This window comes from Herpailurus yagouaroundi, unplaced genomic scaffold, assembly GCF_014898765.1.
Source record: "Herpailurus yagouaroundi ecotype Mexico unplaced genomic scaffold, PumYag 160, whole genome shotgun sequence".
NCBI lineage: Eukaryota > Metazoa > Chordata > Mammalia > Carnivora > Felidae > Herpailurus > Herpailurus yagouaroundi.
In genome coordinates, this window is record NW_024412401.1 from 23,229,319 (window position 1) to 23,248,809 (window position 19,491).

Below are 19,491 nucleotides of genomic sequence, written 5' to 3' on the forward strand. Positions count from 1 at the left end.
CAGGCTCTGAGCTGTCAGCAGAGAGCCCAACGCGGGGCTCAAACTCACGAACCGTGAGATCATGACCTGAGCCGATGTCAGAGGCCACCCAGGCACCCCATGCTTTCCTTCTGATTCTGACCTTCAGCTGAGGCTCCCTTGCATGGAGCAGGTGGAAATGTTGTTAAGGAAAGAGAGTCAGGGTCATTTCACTATAGTAAGTGTGCAGGTTGAGAAAAACAAGGTCAAGAGTAGGGAAGAGAAATTCCCAGAAGCCAGATTAGGAAAGCAGATAAAGCGAGACCCAGTTCAGGAATGGAAAAGGTAATTCCCAACACTGCAGGAAGTTTTTCTCACCAAAGTTCCCTGGTGAAGGGAAAGGGGAAGGGGAGGTTAGGGGGGAGGGAGCGGGTAGAGGGGAAGATGGAGGTTTTAAGAACAAGACGGTGGTTTTGAAAGGGGCCATGGGCCCCCTGGGATATAATGGTCGGTCCTGATAAAGGAGGTCCCAGCCACTTCCCACAGCCTGTGTCAGGGAAGCTCCAGTGATGAACTGTGTGCCTCGTCCCAGCCAATCTCCATTTTTGGATATTAGATCATTCTAAGTCATCTTCTCTTTGCCTTTTTTCATATTAAAACATGAGAACACAGAGGTCAATGGCTGAACATTTCCAAAATAGAAAATTCAATTACTGCACACTCCTGGAAAATGGACAAAAGTGCTTCAGGTTACCTGAAAGTTTGCAAAATGCCCCATTGGAGAAACTAAAAGTTACCAGTACTGGAACAGAGACAGAACAGTCGCTGTAGTTGTTATCTATTGCTGCAAAACAGATTGTCCCCAACCTTAGCACTGAGGGGCAGCTTTCTGAGGGACAGGAATGCAAGAATGGTTTAGCTGGCTGGTTCTGGCTCCAGGTCTTTCGTGGGGTTGTGAGTAAGCCATGGGCAGCTCCCTGATGACCTACCTGGTGGGTCCACTTCCAAGTGCACTTATGGGTTGTTGGCCGCCTGAAAGGAGGCCACAGTTCCTCTGAGGTGCGTGTCTCCAAACTCACATGGCAGCTTGCTTCCTCGGAGTGAGAGATCAGAAAGAAAAAGCCCAAGATGGAGGCCTCAGTCTTTCATGATCTAATCTTGGATGTAACATACCACCATCAACTTCTATCATACACTGTTGGTCACGTAGACCAACCCTCCAAGGGCAGTGTGGGAGGAGTCTGCACAATGCAGGCAGGGTGTGAGTGCCAGAAGTCAGGGGTCCTTGGAGGCTATCTTGGATGCTAGCTTTAGCATTTTATTTTTTTTCTTAACCGAATTTTCACTTGGACCACACTAATATCCACCAACATGATTCCACTCCAGTTGCCTTCAGCCAGATCACCGATGGCTCCCTTGAACCTGAATGGAAGTACGAATGAGGGTATCTCCCTGTTTCCTGTTTGTAGTAAACTGAGTAATGGTTCCCAGAGAGATTCAGGTCCTAACCCCTGAAACCGATAAGGATTACCTTAAATGGAAAAGGGTCTTTGCCTAAAATTTGCCATTAATAGCCTTTATTTCTCTCCAAAATCTCAAGAGGTTTCTATAGATAAGTGTGCATTCATCTCCAGTGTCTGTTAGAGCTCATATAGTCTGTTTGTTAGTGAGAGACCAAAAATGGTTCGTTCAACATAGGGCCTCTGGTCACCCCCTATCATACACTCTAGAGGGCAACGTTAGCCTAACCCCTGGTCTCTAGGGATGGGGGGCAATCCACCCCTGAAGTTCCTCTGTTAGAAGAAGGGCACTTGCCAACACACCGGGCTTTTCTGAGCCTTCCTTCACGGGAATAAACTGCTTTCCCTGAGGCAGCGCCTTCATTAGGCTTAGCAAGACCCAACTCTGGAGCTTGTGTATGTTTTCTCTCAAGGTCCCAGATAATATGAGATCTTGCCACAGTTGTTTATGAGAGACTTTGATGGGCCCCCTTTCTGCCTTTTTATTGTCAGCAGGATGCTTTGTTTTTTCCTGCTTTTCAACCCACCTCTTTCCCTTATAATAGATTCTTTCCATTTCACTTAAGTAAAGCCACTAGAGTGGCTACTGTAGCAATGGGCTGATTTTTTAAAATATAATTTATTGTCAAATTGGCTTCCATACAACACCCAGTGCTCATCCCAACAAGTGCCCTCCTCAATGCCCATCACCCACTTTCCCCTTTCCCTCACCCCCCATAAACCCTCAGTTTGTTCTCTATATTTAAGAGTCTCTTACGGTTTGCCTCCCTCCCTCTCTGTTTGTAACTTTTTTCCCCTTTCCCTCCCCATGGTCTTCTGTTAAGTTTCTCAAGATCCACATATGAGTGAAAACATATGGCTTCTGTCTTTCTTTGACTGGCTTATTTCACTTAGCATAATACCCTCCGGTTCCATCCATGTTGCTGCAGATGGCCAGATTTCATTCTTTCTCAAGCAATGGGCTGATTAACCATGGGGGGAGGACAGATACTAAAGTCCCACACCATGCCCCTGGGGCTGACTGAAAGATGGACAAGGGTCTTTGCAAATGTGATGAAGTTAAAGATCCTAAAATGGGGAGACTTTTTGGATTATCCAGTTACACCCTAAATGCAATCACAAGGGTCCTTATTGAAGAGACGCAGATACCATGCTACTGGCTTTGGCTTTGGAGATCGAGGAAGGGGCCATGAGATAAGGAATGCAAGAAACACAGTTTCAGAAACTGAAAATGGCAAGGAAGTAGATTCTCCCTTAGAGGGAGAACAGAGGGAGTTGTGCCGGCCCTGACACACTGAAACTGACTTTGGACTTCTGACTTCCAGATCTGTAAGAGAATAAGCATGCATGAGTTCAAACCATATGTTTGTGGTCATTTGTACTGGGGCAATAGCATACAAATACACTGTGTCACGTCCATGTGGTACAATCAGGAAAATGCAGAGCAGGAAATAAACACCTCTGGTTCCAGAGCTGCAAGTGCTAGAGGTTTCCGGCTCACACATGCCTTTGTTAAGGGGAGAAGGAACTTCACACCTAAGCCCTACCTAGTTCCTTTGGGAGGGTGACAAAAGACACTGATTTCCAGCATGTTCAAGTGAGGCCTGGTGAATTAGACATGCTGGGTTGAATCCACCATTCATTAGCTGGATGACCTTGAGCAGGTTATACAACTCCAACTTCTCAGCCCTGACTACACATTAGAATCACCCAGAATACTTCAAATCATATCCATGGCCAGGTCCCATCCCTGAAGACTCTGGTGATTCAGGTGGTCTGGGGGAGGGGGCTTGGGCATCAGTGTTTTTATTAAGCTCCCTGGTGATTCTGATGTGCAGCCAGGCTGATCAGCACGTCCCTAAATCTGTTCCTCCTTGGAGATAGAAATCAGAGTTTGGTCATCTATCTATCACATGGGTGTGATAAAGCTTGAGCGAGGTAATCCGTGTAAAGTGCTCAGCACAGAGTAAGCCCTCAAGGACTATTAATGAGTATTATACTGCAATCCAGGCAGAGAAGTCATCTTTCAGTGCCCCCTACTCTATCCACTTTTAAAATGTTCAGGGTAAATAGGAAGGTTCAGTAGATCACTAACATGGTGACATTTTCAGGTACACTTAAATCAAGCATTTGAAACTCCAGGGAGACACAAGACGGGGTCTAATCAGACATCTCTCCAGCTTCATGGGATTCCTGTGCCTCTCAAAGCAGAGGGTAAGCACCTGGTTCAGTGTCACCTAGGTGAGTGTCTTGCTCCAGCATACCTTAAGGTTGCAAGCAATTACCCATTTACACATATTCAGGAAGGGAAGAGCCTGTCTGGCCAACAGACCAGGATTTTTTAAATCCTTCAAGTTTTAAGACCAGGAGTTTGGTTCACTATGGACTCTCGAGGGCTCCCTGAAGGGGTGACCTTGAGTTTTCAAAACTAATTGCTTTTCCTCTTCTGTGCTCCTCAGTGCTCTTCAGATGGAGGCAGAAACAGTTTCCTAGCCCAAGAGAGCTTTGGAATGGAACTCAAGGCAACAAGCCCTGGGAGCTGGAATCAAGGCCACGAGCAGGGGCACACCCAGGTTGGGTGGGGACTGAAGTCCATACATCTAGGGCAGGAGGGCGCTCTTAGCCACACCTTGCTGCTCTGTGAAGCAGAGAAATGGTGACACACACTAGAAGAGAATGATTAAACAAATTTGCAAACGTGGCTCGGTGAACAAACAACCCCACTCAGTACAGCAGCTCCTTTGTCCCCAGCAAAAGAGATGGCTTTGGTGGAATACAGTCTGAGATTCAGGCCTCATGAACTGGAGGATGATTCTGCCCCCTCATTACCCTTCCTCTTTGGTTTTCTTTTTGTTTGAAAACGAGATTGAATCTTCTCTTCTTTCCTTCTGGGTGTTGAGAGTTGGGAAGCCCTTTAAATAAACACGCCTATTGGGGCGCCTGGGTGGCTTGGTCGGTTGAGCGTCCGACTTCAGCTCGGGTCATGATCTCACGGTCCGTGAGTTCGAGCCCCGCGTCGGGCTCTGTGCTGAGAGCTCAGAGCCTGGAGCCTGTTTCCAATTCTGTGTCTCCCTCTCTCTCTGCCCCTCCCCTGTTCATGCTCTGTCTCTCTCTGTCTCAAAAATAAATAAACGTTAAAAAAAAATTAAAAAAAAAATAATAAAATAAACACGCCTATTAAAGGCATGGATCTGTCCCCAGCAGGCAGTTAATTGTACTTCCAAGGCCACCTATGTAGTGGCTTCAGGGTGTGAGGCAGAGACTTCAGGTCTATTTCACCATGCCCCGCCCTGCCAGGGTCTCTCTGCCTGGCCTAGGGCAAGTTGCTGTCCCAGCTCAGAATTCAGTCTCCTGTCCTGTACAATCAGGGTAACGATGCTCTTAGTTCATATTCCTCTCATCACGGTGATAAACCCCTTTGGCTCAAGTCCTAAATGACAGTGCAGGACTGATTTTCAGTTGAAAAGCATTAGTACTGCCATCTAGGTGCTTGAATATGAAATGATCACCTACCAGTTTGTAAGCGGCCAATGTCTGAGCCCTCAGGTGCCCACCTGTGTCTACTTTGGCCTCCTAGCTGTTGCCCGAGGACCCTCAAAACCTTCTCGTGACTCAGCATCCAAAGGAGACATGCCTGGCCCAGCGAGGGGGACACAAGGACCAGGCATAGAATAATTACAGCAGGCTCTATGTTCACTCGTCAGTGCAACTTTCTGGCATTCAGGGCCTTGAATAGCATGCCTAGGCTCCTCCATTGGCTCAGAACTCTTCAGTCTTGATACTGTCTCTCTGAGGAGCCTCTACCCACCTTTACACACCAGAGTGGGGTCTAGCTTGTGGACAAACTCAGACTGCTGGGAAGCCATTGCCCAGCGAGGGACCCCTGATCTGTCCATCCACCCTCCTTTCTAGGAGGTCATTTGGTCCAAAAAGTTGGCCCTGGGAGGACAGACCTGGCCAGCTGCCCTCCAGACCCTGTGAAGGACTCTCACCAGACCAGGTGGGGGCCACACTCCCTGGTTCCTGTCCCTGAGTCACTTCATGCCCCTTCTCGTGCGCATTCCTAGACACCTCAGCCCAGAGGCAAAGCTGGGAAAGACGACTGAGCCACAGAGACCCCTAGAGCTGCCTCAGGGGTCCTGGAGGGTGGGGGTGTCCAGCAAACAGCTCATTTTCACATGGATTGACATTGGCCTTCTGTGTGAGATTTCATTTGGGTGTGTGATCTAGCCCAGTCCCCTCGCTGTATGGACAACGAGGCCCAGAGGGCACACAATGATGCAGGCAGCCTGGGATCCAGGCCTCTGGCCCCCAGCCTGGGGCTCTACCCACTACATTTCATGTCCTCTCTCCTCTGTGATTCCATCCTGCCCATCACTGCAGACACATTATTCTGTCCTGGGGAAGGAATGTCCCGTGGTCCATAGTCCTTATGAAAGGATGTGCTATGGGAAACACCCTTCTTATTCAAACCCTGGGGCAATTTCATCAACCTGCAGCTGCCACCTTAACCAGAATGCAGCCTATCTGAAAAGGTTGTTTAAAAACCACTCTAGATACCAGGTGAATAATAAATAAGACTGTGACATGTGTGGGTTCTTGTTACAGGTGGTAGTCCAAGCCCCTCTCCCCTCCAACCTCCATGGACTCCCTGAAGGATCTGGAGAAGTCCTTTTGCCTCTCTGGGCTTCAGTCTCCCCATCTGTGCAATGGCAACATTAGGGCAGAAGCTCTAAGGGCGCCCCTTGCTCCCTGCTCTGTCCCTGATTCTGTAAGGCCAGGGGCCGGATCAGCCATCATGGGAATCCTCTCAGGTGGGGAGCTTCTCCTCCCAGATGACCCACTGAGGCAGTCATGGCAGGATCTTTGGAACCAGAGAGGGGAGGTTCAACCCAGGTCAGTCACCTCCAGTAGCTTGCCTAGTGCTTAAGAGGGCAGCATTCAAAGTCAAGCTTTGCAATTCAGGTGCACCGATTCAGGGTCCTTATCTGTCAACCGAAGCTGATAACGCTTGTCTTCACAGAGTTAGGAGGGTCTGTGGCAGAGCCTCAGTTATTCTCCAGTGTCTGTCTTCCCACAGAATCACAGAAATGGAATCTCCCCAAATGACCACCCAATATAAAGACTACATTTCCCAGCCTACCTGGTTGTACCATGTGACTATGTTCTGGCCAGTGGGATGCAAGAGGAACGGTTTGTGGGTAGCTTTGGGGACCCTGCTTCAAAAGCAGCGGACACACATGATTTGCCTTTTTGTCCACATCCCTCCCTCCATCATGCCACCTGAAATATGGATGTGGAAGCTGCTATTTTGAACCACAAAGATAATGCTTGCTGCTAAGGATGACCAAATGGTGAATTGGAAGGGATGTGTGTCCTTGAGGATCATTTGTCACCTCCCTGCACTGCTCCCCTCCAGGCTTATTTTACTTATTTAGAGAAATCAACTCCCATTTTGTGTAAGCCACTGGTATTAGAGTCTCTGTTTCTCAGAGTTAAACCTAACCCTTACTCACTGCCATGGGATCTGATGAAATTGAATGGTTCTCATCTAACCAAGTCACCCTCCTGCTTTAAGGCCCTTCTGTGACTGCTCAGGATGACATTGAAACTCCTTAGCATGGCACTTAAGGCCCTTCATGATATGTCCCCCTTACCACTCCAGCCTTGGCTCTCTCACTGTACCCCACTTTACCCATCACAGCCCAGGCACCAGCCAGCAGAAGCTACTCATAGCTCCCCATGCCACCCAGGCACCTCTCATTTCTGGTCTTTTGCACATGCAACTCTGTTCTCCAGAAATGCCATCTCTTCCCTGGCCCTTTTCAGCTTTCAGTATTCAGATCAGGTATTATTTCCTCCAGGAAGACTCCCAGGTCCTTCACAGGATTTATGGTGTTCCATTTCATTTCTTTTTGCTGTGTTGGCACCATGGAACTTCCTCATACTGTGTGAGAGAAACACACCAGTGTCCATGTCTGTCTGCCTCCCCAGTCTGAGGCCTCAAGACAGGGATAGTGCCTGGTTCATCTGTGCACACCAGGGCCTCTGCAACAGGGTCATCCATAATAGGAGCTGGGTGAAGGGAGGAAAGATGGAAGGCAGATGCTTATTAGTGTGGAAATAGTCTTAGAAGCAGGAAGAACTGATGACTGGAGACAGAAGTGAAAGGCAAGGTCATCCTGAGCAGAGGCTCATCCCTGCTCCCCTGCTGTAGTCAGATATTCCTGGATCTAAGCGGTACTTGTGCATTCATCGGCAAATCCGCACCAAGTGTCAAACGGTGGGGCAGTATCTCAGGCTTTCTCAGTCAGCACATGTGTAAAGATACACTTGGCCTCTGCCAAGACTTTGTACTTCAGTCATTGCCTCATCACTGCCCATAACCAGTAACGATAACAGAATAGGAAAGGCAACTGACAGTTGCACAAATAACGTGTGCAGGGCCAAAGTTTGTGGTCCAAGGACTCTGCTAACAATGAACGTTATTTAACAGCCTTATTGTAACTTTCTGGGGGCCTGATCCTGTAATGGCCATTTCGTGTATCTCATGGTTCCTCCTTCAACAACGGGGAAAACTGAGGCCAAGAGAAAGAAGTTGCTCAAGGTCACACAGAGGCTGGAGAAGAGACTGGGGCCCAAGCTCTGACACCCAGACCCATGCCCTTTGTGCCACTCATGCCCCATCCTGTGATTGCTGTCCCGTAATTGTGCATTGAGATAAAGATATGGACCCACTGAGCCCAATTATGAGGGTCACAAAGGGACAGATATATTACAGAGCCTTTGAACCAAGAGAACACCTTCTGTTGACTTGGTAACATAATCTTTTGGTACTTTTTTTTACTTTTTATTATGAACCAGTTTAAGTCTACACAGAAATAGAGTATAATGACCCCCCTGTGTCCACTAGCAGCTAGCTTAAGGAGTTATCAACACCTGCTGTTTGGGGTAACATAACTTGGAATTATCTCTCCCCCTAGGAAACTGGAGGAGGCACACACTACAACCAGAATAATCTTCTCAAATTGCAAACTGGATCGTGTCTACTCGCCTCCTTCTTCCTCCAAACTCTAATAGAATTCTCTGCCCTAGAAATGAAGACAAAGCCAAGCTCCACTCCACCATGGACACCCTATGTCTGCACTTTATTTTAAGTTTATTTATTTATTTTGAGAGAGAGAAAGGGAGAGCAGGGGTGGGGCAGAGAGAGAGAGAGAGATAGAGAGAATCCCAAGCAGGCTCCACGCTGTCAGCTCAGAGCCTGATGCAGGTCTCAAACCTACGAACCATGAGATCATGACCTGAGTTGAAATCAAGAGTCAGCTACTTAACCAACTGAGCCACGCAGGTGCCCCAAAGCCACTTTTATTTTGGGTTTTCTCTTACATCAGGAGTTCACAAATGTAACTTCATATTGGAATCAGTAGAGGAGCTTAAAAACAAAACAGACCAAAGCAACAATGAAAATCAGACAACCCGGTACCACACCAAGGGATTCTGACTGGGAATCAGAAGTGTTGCTCAGGCATCGGTGTTGTAAAAAGCTGTCCGTGATGCTACCACGCAGCCACAGGTTGAGAGCCACTTGTTTAATGATACGTGTCTGAACTAGTTCTAACTGACATGGGGCTCAGCTCAGAAGTCATCTCCCGAGAAGTCCCAGGCAGGGGGCTCTCAGGGCTCCCTCTTCTGCTTTCACAGAGCTAGGTGCTACTCTCTGCTGGAGGCAGGTGGTAGTGTATTGCATTAGTGTTGTTGGGTCAGGCTTCTCCCACTGTCCTCTGAGCTCCTCCAGGGTGGGACCACGTTAGATTTATCCACAGTGCCTGGCCCAGGGGTTAGAGTTCTTACCTGGGCCTCCAGAACCCTGTGGGGTCTGGCCCCTGCCCACACCTCCAGCCTCTTCCAGAGCTATTTACTCCTTCCCTCCTCCCGCTTGTCTTCTCCCAGTTCCTTAAGTGCACTTGACCTCTCCCATCTCAAGGCCTATGCATAAGCCTGTCCCTTTCACCTGCCTCTTCATTTAGTCTGCCCCTGCTTGTCCTTCAGATCTCACCTTCCACCCTCTATCTGAAGCCCGGTCTTGGCACTAGCAGCATGGGTATCACCAGGCAACTTGTTAGAAATGCAAAATATAAGGCATTTATAGTTAACAGGATTAGCAAGGTCCCCAGAATACGGAGAATGCATTGATGGGCGGTTCTGACTCCAAAACATGATTGGGGTGGAGGCAGGAGAGGGTCCCTTTTTGGAACAAAGGAATGCTGGGTGAATGAAAGAAACAATGTCCCTTGCTCGTAATTATGGCATCTGCATAGCGGAAGATGTTGACCACCAGGCCTGCTCATGCTCGGGTCAGAGGCCATGAGCTCAAATGCCTACAAGGGCTATAAATGAGTGAGTCAACATATTCGTTTCCCTCACAAACCTCATGTCTTAAAACAACAGAAACTTACTATCTTACAGTTCTGGGAGCTCAGAAGTCAGAAATGGGTGTCACTGGGCTAAAATTGAGGTGTCGGCAGAGCTGTGTTCCTTCTGGAGACACTGGGGGAAAATTGTCCCCTTGCCTTTTCCAGCTGCTTGCATTCTTTGGCTTATGGCTGCCTGACTCCTTCCTCTGCCTCTGTCATCACATCTCCTGTGGTGTTGTTGACATTCCCATACCCCACTGATAAGGACCCTTGTGATGACATCGCACCCACCCATCTCATCCGGGATAATCTCTCTCCCTCAAGACCCTTAACTGCAGGTGCCATGCGCTGCCGCGTGCTTTGCTTCCCTGTCAGTGTTATTTGTGTGCTTGTGTGAGAGCCGGGATTTAGCGCAAACTCAGGCCACGCATCGCCTGTGTGTCCTTGGGCAAGTCCCTTTCCCTTTCTGGGTCTCAGTTTGCTCAACTATAAACTCAGGTGCAGAGGGAGGGAAAGAGGAAGGAAGTCAGGCAGGTGGAAGGGAAACAGAGTTTATGGTCAATACTCAGGGCACGTTTGGTTTGACAACATTGAGACTTCGGTCATGTTCACACAGAGTAAACTTCACAGAGTGTAGAGATTTACTCGGGGGGGGGGGGGACGGGGTATATTTTGGTTTGCTTTTTTTTTTTTAATTTTTTTTAACGTTTTTGTTTATTTTTGAGACAGAGAGAGACACAGCATGAATGGGGGAGGGTCAGAGAGAGAGGGAGACACAGAATCCGAAACAGGCTCCAGGCTCTGAGCCGTCAGCACAGAACCTGATGCGGGGCTCGAACTCACGGACCGCGAGATCATGACCTGAGCCGAAGTCGGCCGCTTAACCGACTGAGCCACCCAGGCGCCCCTATTTTGGTTTACTTTTACATGCATTTTTATTTTTAAATTTTCATTCCCTACAACTCCCTCACTGTCTTGACCCAGTTTTCCATCTCCGGTTCAAATGAAGAGAATGGAGGCACATGTTATGCTCGGTGCAGAATAAATGCCCAGTGCAGCTCGCATGTCTTTTTGTTTGGAATCTATCTGATCTGTTCACTGTCTCAGAGCCAGGAATCTTCTCTAGTAACTTCCTAGACATATAAGGCTCCAAAACACCAAAGGATAGAAATAGCTTCTCTTCTCCCACCAGGCCAGTGTAAACACATCCCTGAGTGACATTCCTTGCTGACAATGACCTGGCTGTGGCTTGTGTTATCTCACTATTTCTCCTTCAATCCTTTTAGTACAAACACTCACAGTGGCTCCAGGCCCAACATCCGTTATAGAGGCCTAGATATTTTTTGCCAATTAAAAAGCTGAATCCAAAACATTCTTGAACAATAGTCAACTCTCTGCAAAAATAATTTATGCACTTTACCCTGAGCCATGACACATTTATCCTTTTCTCCAAACTGTAAATGTCAGACATTGTGGAAGGTTTTTATTTTTTAATTTTTTGGCTGCATTTACAAATAACTTGCAACAGGACTACTTTTGTGAGTTCTGGTGAAAGCCACAGCTTATGAAATGTCAAGGGGGGGGGGGGCGGCGAGCTGAATGGAATCTAGATCCAAACAAAGCATTCACTGGATTAGTCCCTTTCTGAAAACCATCCATGGTAGAGTCGTAGAATCCCCAAAGACCACTTAGATCGGTGCTTCCCAGACAGAGTTGCATATCAGGAGCATATGGAGAACTTAAAAAAAAAAAAATTCCTAGGTCTCAGTCAACATCTAATAATTTAGAATCTCTGAAGGTAAGATCCAGGAGATTGTGGTGTTTTGTTTTGTTTTGTTTTGTTTTTGACACTTTTCAGGCAATTCTGATGCACAGCTAAGTTTGGAAGCCAGTTGTCTTATTTAGTCCTTATTTGGTACTCCTCTCCACAGGATTTTGCCAAATGGTTGTCTATCCCTCCTTGTACTCCTTCAGTGATGGGGCGGGGGGGCTCACTGGCTTTCAAAGCAGACCCTCCTATCCCTCCTTAGCCAGCACTGATTTGTGAGGAAGTACTTCCTCTGCCCCCTATAACTTCCCCTCACTGATCTGGCTCTGCTTTCTAGGACCCTGCAGATGTCTGCTTGTGTCCTTTGGAAATTTGGAGGGCAAAAACTTGTCCTGTGAGTTCCAAGGGGTGGATACCCCAGTTTTTTAGCTGTTCCTCACAGGACACAGATTTCAACCTGTCTCTGTGGGGCCACTTCCTATCTGCCAGCTGGCCTCTGGCCACAGCTTTCCAAACTGTCATGAAAACTGATACTCCCTTTGTTATGGACTCACTACCTCTACCAATGAGGCTGTTAACTGACCAAATAATCATTGAATCAGCCCATCATGGAGTGCCAAGCACCCAAGACGTGCTAGGTTGGCCATGTGCTGTGGGAGAGCAGAAGGGGCTTAGGCAGGGGCTCCACACTTCTGGGGAAAACCAAAGCAGGACATGAACAGAGCTGTGGCAAGACACAAGATTCACTGCTTTAGTGAAGAACTACATTTTGCAGCAAGGGCTGTAAACATTCTAAGAATGACATGGTAACAGAAGATTCCATAGAGATGTAGCTTAAGAAAAAATTATATGAATCAGTTAGGGTCGAACAGGAAAATGTGAGTGCTAAATATGTGCAGAGGTAGGGATTTAATATGGAGAATCAGGTGCTGATAGAATTGTTGGAAGGGCTGGAGGGAGAAGCAGGGAGAACTAGTCCTTCAGGACAGATTCCCAGAACAAAGAAAGACATGGCTCACCAGTCTCTTTACTGTCTGAGGCCACCTCGGGTGCTATTAGGTCCAGACACACCCCTGCAGCCGTGATTCAAAGAGCAGGTAGTAGGAGTCTAGAAGCCACAGCCACAGCCCCCACCCCATACCCAGGAGGAACACCAATGCAGAATCTTCACAACCTGCCTTCACAATCTCCTGCCTCCAAAGGGGCAGGAAAATAACCTCCACCTTCCACAGCTGGCAGGGGTACTGCTGTTTGGAAGCAGCCAGTTCACTCCAGAACTCTAGCTGCAAACAAGGCTACAAGAGCTTGTAGCTTCCCACTCTCTCCAACCAGAAGGAAGGCACAGTGGAGGTGGAGCGAGTCAGAGATGTGTGCTTAGCACGCTTTAAGACAACAACAAAATGGACACAATCTAAGTGTCCATCAGCAGTCTACCCTACCATGGAATTAGGTGCCCACTTTGGACAAGGTGATGTTGCTTTTTAATTAATGTGACATGGAAAAGGTTCATAATAAATCACTAAGTGAAAAAAAAAAGAAAAAGAAAAAAAAGCAGGCAGCAAAATAGAGGTCACCATAAGATTTCCTTTTTATTAAGTGGATTTTTGAAAAATACGGAGGAAAAAATATGGACAAGATAAATGGCAACTTCTGGGTGAAAGGATTGAAGGTATTTTTTTTCCTAGAGATCAAAACTAGAACTTCATAATGATGTAAGCTCAATACATAAGTCAAAATAATCATAAATATATATGTACCTAATATATGAAGCAGAGACTGATGGAATTAAAAGAAGAAATAGATCCACAATTGTCACAGATTTTAACATTTTTCTCAGAAATTGATAGAAAAACTGCATTGAAGGTATTTTAAAAATTCTTTCATCCTTTTCTGTGTTTTCCAAGCTTTTCTACATTGTGCCTATATTTTTTTTGTCCTAGGGCAAAAAAACAAACAAACAAAAAAAGATGCATTTTTAAAGTGCACCCAAATAAAATCTTAAAGTTACAGGAAAGAAGAGCGGCGAAGGTGGAAGACAAGGGAGGCACAGTAGAGGTTAAGCAGAGGCTCGAGGATGAGGACCTAACTAGGTGCACCTTGCGGGAGAATATGCAAAATGTAACTGGAGTGATCACTGTGATTTGGGAAAGGCCTGCCCCATTCTGGGTCTTTGTTTCCGCTTCTAAAGGAGCGCTTTCGGACCGCACCATTGAGCCGCTAAGCGACGAGGGCGTTCTTGCTTGCCGTGAGACTCGGGGTGGGGGGGAGCCGGTGGCTGGGTTACCCGGGAAGTGGGGAGTGCTGCCCTCCCCTATCCCCGGCCTTTCCAGCCCCGACCGGCCCACGCCTAGAGGGAGGAGCGGCCTTGGCCCCGGGCCGCAGATAGGCCCTCCCTGGGACGCAGGCGGAGCCTCGCGGCTTGGGGTAGAGGCCGAGCCGCTGCGCAGAAGCGGGACCGGCGTTGGGCTAGCGGCTGGAGGCTGGGCTAGACCTGGAAGAGCTTGAAGCTGCACCTGGACCCGAGCCTGCCGCAGGTAATTAGCGCCCTTCTCTCTCGATCCCGAGGGCAGGCTGCAGCTTCCAAGCTTGTGCCTGCCCCCGGGGCACGGAGTGATTCCTATTGGGGCCCGGAGGACTTAGATCCCAGCAAACCTTGCCCGCCTTAGCTAGAAATCATAGCTCACGCCCATCCAGCGCACTCCAGCCTAGAGCCCCTGACCGGAGCCAGGAAGCTGTGACCCGCGCTCCCCTGCCCGCAGAAGGTGAAGTTGGTGCCACGTACTGGGTGATCCAGAAGGGCGGCCGGCCCTTGGCACAGTGGGCACCAATACCAGGAACTGTAAGAAATTGCCCACAGTCAGAGGAAACACAAAGCTGAGACTATGGGAATCCTGGCTGAGACTCCTACTCTTACTTGCTGTGTGCCCTTGGTGAGTCCCCCTTAGCCTCTCTGATCCCCAGCCGTCTTCCAGAACGGGGGTCATCATCTGCCCAGATCACCCCGGGGGTTGCTGGGAGTCTCAGTGACTTACTGCTAAGAAAATGACTTGCAAACTGTAAAGTGTGCTGTGCTGTGAGCAGTGATCTTACTATATGCAAGTGGAAGCTCTAAGCACAGACCCTATTTATTTAAGCCCCTAGAGGAGGAACAGCCTTGGCTTAGCATGAAAGACTTGCCAGCCTTGGCCTATGACTATCTCTCTCACCTGGTTAGCCCCTCCACTCCCCCACCCCTGGGTTGTTACCCCTCCCCTGGGATCCCTCCCTCCTCAGACCCAGGTCTGTTGGACCCAAAGTTTCTTGTGTCTCAACACGGCACAGAGCTCTGAACAGGTTGGAACCTGAGTGTATCCCTTATAGGTCTGCTGGCTCAACCACCCTCCAAGGGAGGGCTCTGATTTATATGAAGCTGGGGGACCTGGCTGGGGCTTTGCTTTCCAGGATTCCCAGTGGCAGAGGGTGAGCCATACAGGGATGGGGAGTGGGGGTGGAGAAGGCAGGTGCAATTCCTTTTGGCTGCTGGGTGGGTCAAGACTCAAGTGAAACAGAGAAGGTGAAGGGATTGATGTCCTGGCTAAAGAGTAACTGTTTCAATGAATCTGTAAGTTTTATACCCCATTTAAATTTCATTGAATACATTTTATATACTGTCTTAATTTTATAGTTGGTTTAAAAAGTGTTTTTTTTACATTTATTTATTTATTTTGAGAGAGAGAGAGAGAGAGAGTGAGAGCAAGCTGGAAGAGGGGAGGGGCAGAGAGGGAATCCCAAGCAGGCTCCGTGCTGTCAGTGCAGAGCCCCATGAGGGGCTCGAACTCACGAACTGTGAGATCATGGCCTGAACCGAAATCAAGAGTCAATGCTTAACCGACTGAGCCACCCAAGTAACCCTTTAGTTGTTTTAATAAAGTCTGCCCTGTTTTCAGAGTTGTAGGCAAGAATAAACAGGCCCTTCTTCCCAGCTGCTACCAGACTTGCTGCACTCCTAGGAAATTGAGACCTTTGCCCTGGGTCCGGCTGGGCCAGTGTCTGAGGTCAGCTCTGATATGCTGGGGTGGAGGCTTACCATGCTTTTTATGTGCACAGCTCTGTTCAGTGTAGCTCCTTGAGGACTTTCACATAAGAGGAAACTGAGGCACAGAGGTAAAGTGAAGCAAGCCCCTGTTTCAGAGGTAACTCTGTCTGTCAGTCCCTTGGTTTCTACCCATTATTAGGTCAAATCGTGAACAGTCTTTGTGGAAATTTTGATATATATCACTGAATAACTAGCTGTTGGGCAGCTTCTCTGTAGCAGGCATTCTTCGAGGTATCAGGGACACAGCAAAGCAGGGGAAAAAAATGTCGGCCCTCTCAGAGCTGATGTTTTATTGGGGAGAGGCAGACAATAAACATGTGAGTGTGTAAATATACTATTTGGTGTGTCAGATGGGGAGAAATAAGGCACGGGGTAGGGGACAGAGTGCTGGAGGTGAGAAAAGTTGCACGTTTGTAAATTTTACAAAAGGCAGTCAGGGGAGGCCTTGCTGAGCAGGTGACATTTGACCCAAGACCCAGAAGAGGTGAGGGAGTGAGCTGGGGGAAAGATGGGACATGAAGGAGATGGGCCAGAGTTCTTTAGGGCCTTTGTACCCCTTACAATCCATGTTTTTAGAAGTGACACCCCTTTATGCTAGCATCTTGGAACATCTTAGCTGGTGGGCCTTTGGGGGACCACTTTGTCCCCTGTCACCCGTTCACTCTGGTTCCCCCTGTGCCCCTCCAGAGTCGTGAGCATGCTGCGCTTCCTGGTGCCTGTGCCCCGACTGCTCTGCCTCTATGGCAGGACTGCCCCATACTCTTCGGCAGCTGCCCTCCCCAGCCCCATCCGGAATCCAGACATCCACTACAACCAGCTGTTCATCAACAATGAGTGGCAAGATGCAGCCAGCAAGAAGACCTTCCCAACAGTGAACCCCACCACAGGAGAGGTCATTGGCCACGTGGCTGAAGGGGACCGGGCTGATGTGGATCGGGCTGTGAAAGCAGCCCGTGAGGCCTTCCGCCTGGGGTCTCCGTGGCGCCGGATGGATGCTTCAGAGCGGGGCCGGCTGCTGAACCGCCTGGCTGACCTTGTGGAGCGGGATCGTGTCTACCTGGCCTCACTGGAGACCTTGGACAATGGGAAGCCTTTCCAGGAGTCTTATGTCTTGGACCTGGATGAGGTCATCAAAGTATACCGGTACTTTGCCGGCTGGGCCGACAAGTGGCACGGCAAGACCATCCCTATGGATGGCGAGCATTTCTGCTTCACCCGGCACGAGCCTGTTGGTGTCTGTGGCCAGATAATCCCATGGAACTTCCCCTTGGTCATGCAGGGCTGGAAGCTCGCCCCAGCACTTGCCACAGGCAACACTGTGGTCATGAAGGTGGCAGAGCAGACCCCCCTTTCTGCCCTGTACTTGGCCTCCCTCATTAAAGAGGCAGGCTTTCCCCCTGGGGTGGTGAACATCATCACTGGCTATGGCCCGACGGCAGGAGCGGCCATCGCCCAGCACATGGATATTGACAAAGTTGCCTTCACCGGCTCCACTGAGGTGGGCCACCTGATCCAGAAGGCGGCTGGCGATTCCAACCTGAAGAGAGTCACCCTGGAGCTGGGCGGGAAGAGCCCCAGCATCGTGTTGGCCGACGCTGACCTGGGCCATGCTGTGGAGCAGTGCCACGAAGCCCTATTCTTCAACATGGGCCAGTGCTGCTGTGCAGGCTCCCGGACCTTCGTCGAAGAATCCATCTACGATGAGTTTCTCGAGAGAACTGTGGAGAAGGCTAAGCAGAGAAGAGTCGGGAACCCCTTTGAGCTGGACACTCAGCAGGGGCCCCAGGTGGACAAGGAGCAATTCGAACGAATCCTGAGCTATATCCGGCTTGGCCAGAAGGAGGGGGCAAAACTTCTCTGCGGTGGGGAGCGTTTGGGGGAGCGTGGTTTCTTCATCAAGCCCACGGTCTTTGGTGGTGTGCAGGATGACATGAGGATCGCCAGAGAGGAGATCTTTGGGCCTGTGCAGCCCCTGTTTAAATTCAAGAAGATGGAGGAGGTGATCGAGAGGGCCAACAATACCAGATATGGCTTGGCTGCCGCCGTGTTCACTCGGGACCTGGACAAAGCCATGTACTTCACACAGGCACTCCAGGCTGGCACAGTGTGGGTAAACACCTACAACATTGTCACCTGCCACACGCCATTTGGAGGGTTTAAGGAATCTGGCAATGGGAGGGAGCTGGGGGAGGACGGGCTAAAGGCCTACACCGAGGTGAAGACAGTTACCATCAAGATTCCTCAGAAGAACTCATAAGAATGGCCAACACAGAGACCCTCCTCCAGTCCAGGAATTCCATAATCACCTAGACCAGCGGTTGCCAAATCATTTTTTAGCCCCAGCCCCCACTTTATTTGTCCCAAATGAACTCTTTGAGGGAAGCTCACCAATAAAGCAATTGAAATGAGAGCTGCTCTAGTTAAAGCAGGGTTGGGGACTGGGGTCAAAGTTCTACCCACCTGCCCTTTGGTCCCAGCCCCCTTGGTGGCCCTGAGTTACTTCCATGAAATCTTGGGAGTCTAGAAAATACATTGAAAACCACCTGGACAGTGGCTTTCAGTTCTTCCTTCTGATCCAAGAACTTCCCAGTGGATTAACCTGATGGCTTAGACATAGGATGGGAAGGCGTTAGGAGTTTCGAACTAGGTGGATGCCAAATCTTGGCCCCATTTTTCAGTGACTTAACCTAAAAATTAAGGATGCTTTTCCTTTTTAAATTACCAGTTATCAGGCTGTTTCGCTTGCTTACCCTACATTTTGTTACTGATTTTCCTTCATTTGAGGGAAGGAGTGGGCAAAGAATGCATTTATATAACCATTCCTTTAAAGTAAACAACCCAGGGGCGCCTGGGTGGCGCAGTCGGTTAAGCGTCCAACTTCAGCCAGGTCACGATCTCGCGGTCCGGGAGTTCGAGCCCCGCGTCGGGCTCTGGGCTGATGGCTCAGAGCCTGGAGCCTGTTTCCGATTCTGTGTCTCCCCCTCTCTCTGCCCCTCCCCTGTTCATGCTCTGTCTCTCTCTGTCCCAAAAATAAATAAACGTTGAAAAAAAATTTAAAAAAATAAATAAATAAATAAAGTAAACAACCCAAGTGTCCATCAGTTAGTGAGTGAGTGGATAAGCGAAATGTTTCCATGGAATATTCCTTGTACTACTCAGCCATAAAAGGAATGGAGTACTGACACATTCTACATGGATGGACCTTGAAAACATTAGGCTGAGTGGAAGAAGCCAGACATACAAGGCCACATATTGTATGATTCCATTTATAGGAGATGTCCAGAATAGGCAAATCCAGAGACCCAAAGTACATCCGTGGTTGCCGGGTATTGGGGGAGGAGAGAAGGGGGAGTAACTGCCAATGGGTATAGGATTTCTTTTTGGGAAGTTTTGAAGGGTTCTGAAGTTGGATAGTAGTGAGAGTTGTACAGCTTTGTGAATATACTAAAAAGTGCTGAATTGCACAGCGATTCACATAAAAGGATGAATTTTATGATATGTGAATTAATTTCAATTAAAAATTAAATAGGGGCGCCTGGGTGGCGCAGTCGGTTAAGCGTCCGACTTCAGCCAGGTCACGATCTCGCGGTCCGTGAGTTCGAGCCCCGCGTCGGGCTCTGGGCTGATGGCTCAGAGCCTGGAGCCTGTTTCCGATTCTGTGTCTCCCTCTCTCTCTGCCCCTCCCCCGTTCATGCTCTGTCTTTCTCTGTCCCAAAAATAAATAAACGTTGAAAAAAAATTTTTTTTTAATAA

At 48.7% G+C, this 19,491-nt stretch overlaps 1 protein-coding gene across 3 annotated transcripts in view; it reads left to right on the plus strand.

Annotated features, from left to right (window-relative positions):
• ALDH1B1 (aldehyde dehydrogenase 1 family member B1) overlaps window positions 1–18,148 on the plus strand; it is a 241,346-nt gene extending 223,198 nt beyond the window's left edge. The window contains exons 1-2 of one of the 3 annotated variants that reach the window (XM_040481749.1): window positions 13,935–14,197; window positions 16,426–18,148. In XM_040481749.1, the coding sequence (XP_040337683.1) occupies window positions 16,436–17,995 (1,560 nt within the window). In that variant the 5' untranslated portion in view covers window positions 13,935–14,197; window positions 16,426–16,435 and the 3' untranslated portion in view covers window positions 17,996–18,148. The other 2 variants (XM_040481751.1, XM_040481750.1) reach the window with 2 other exon arrangements.
• Window positions 18,149–19,491: the final 1,343 nt, after the last annotated feature.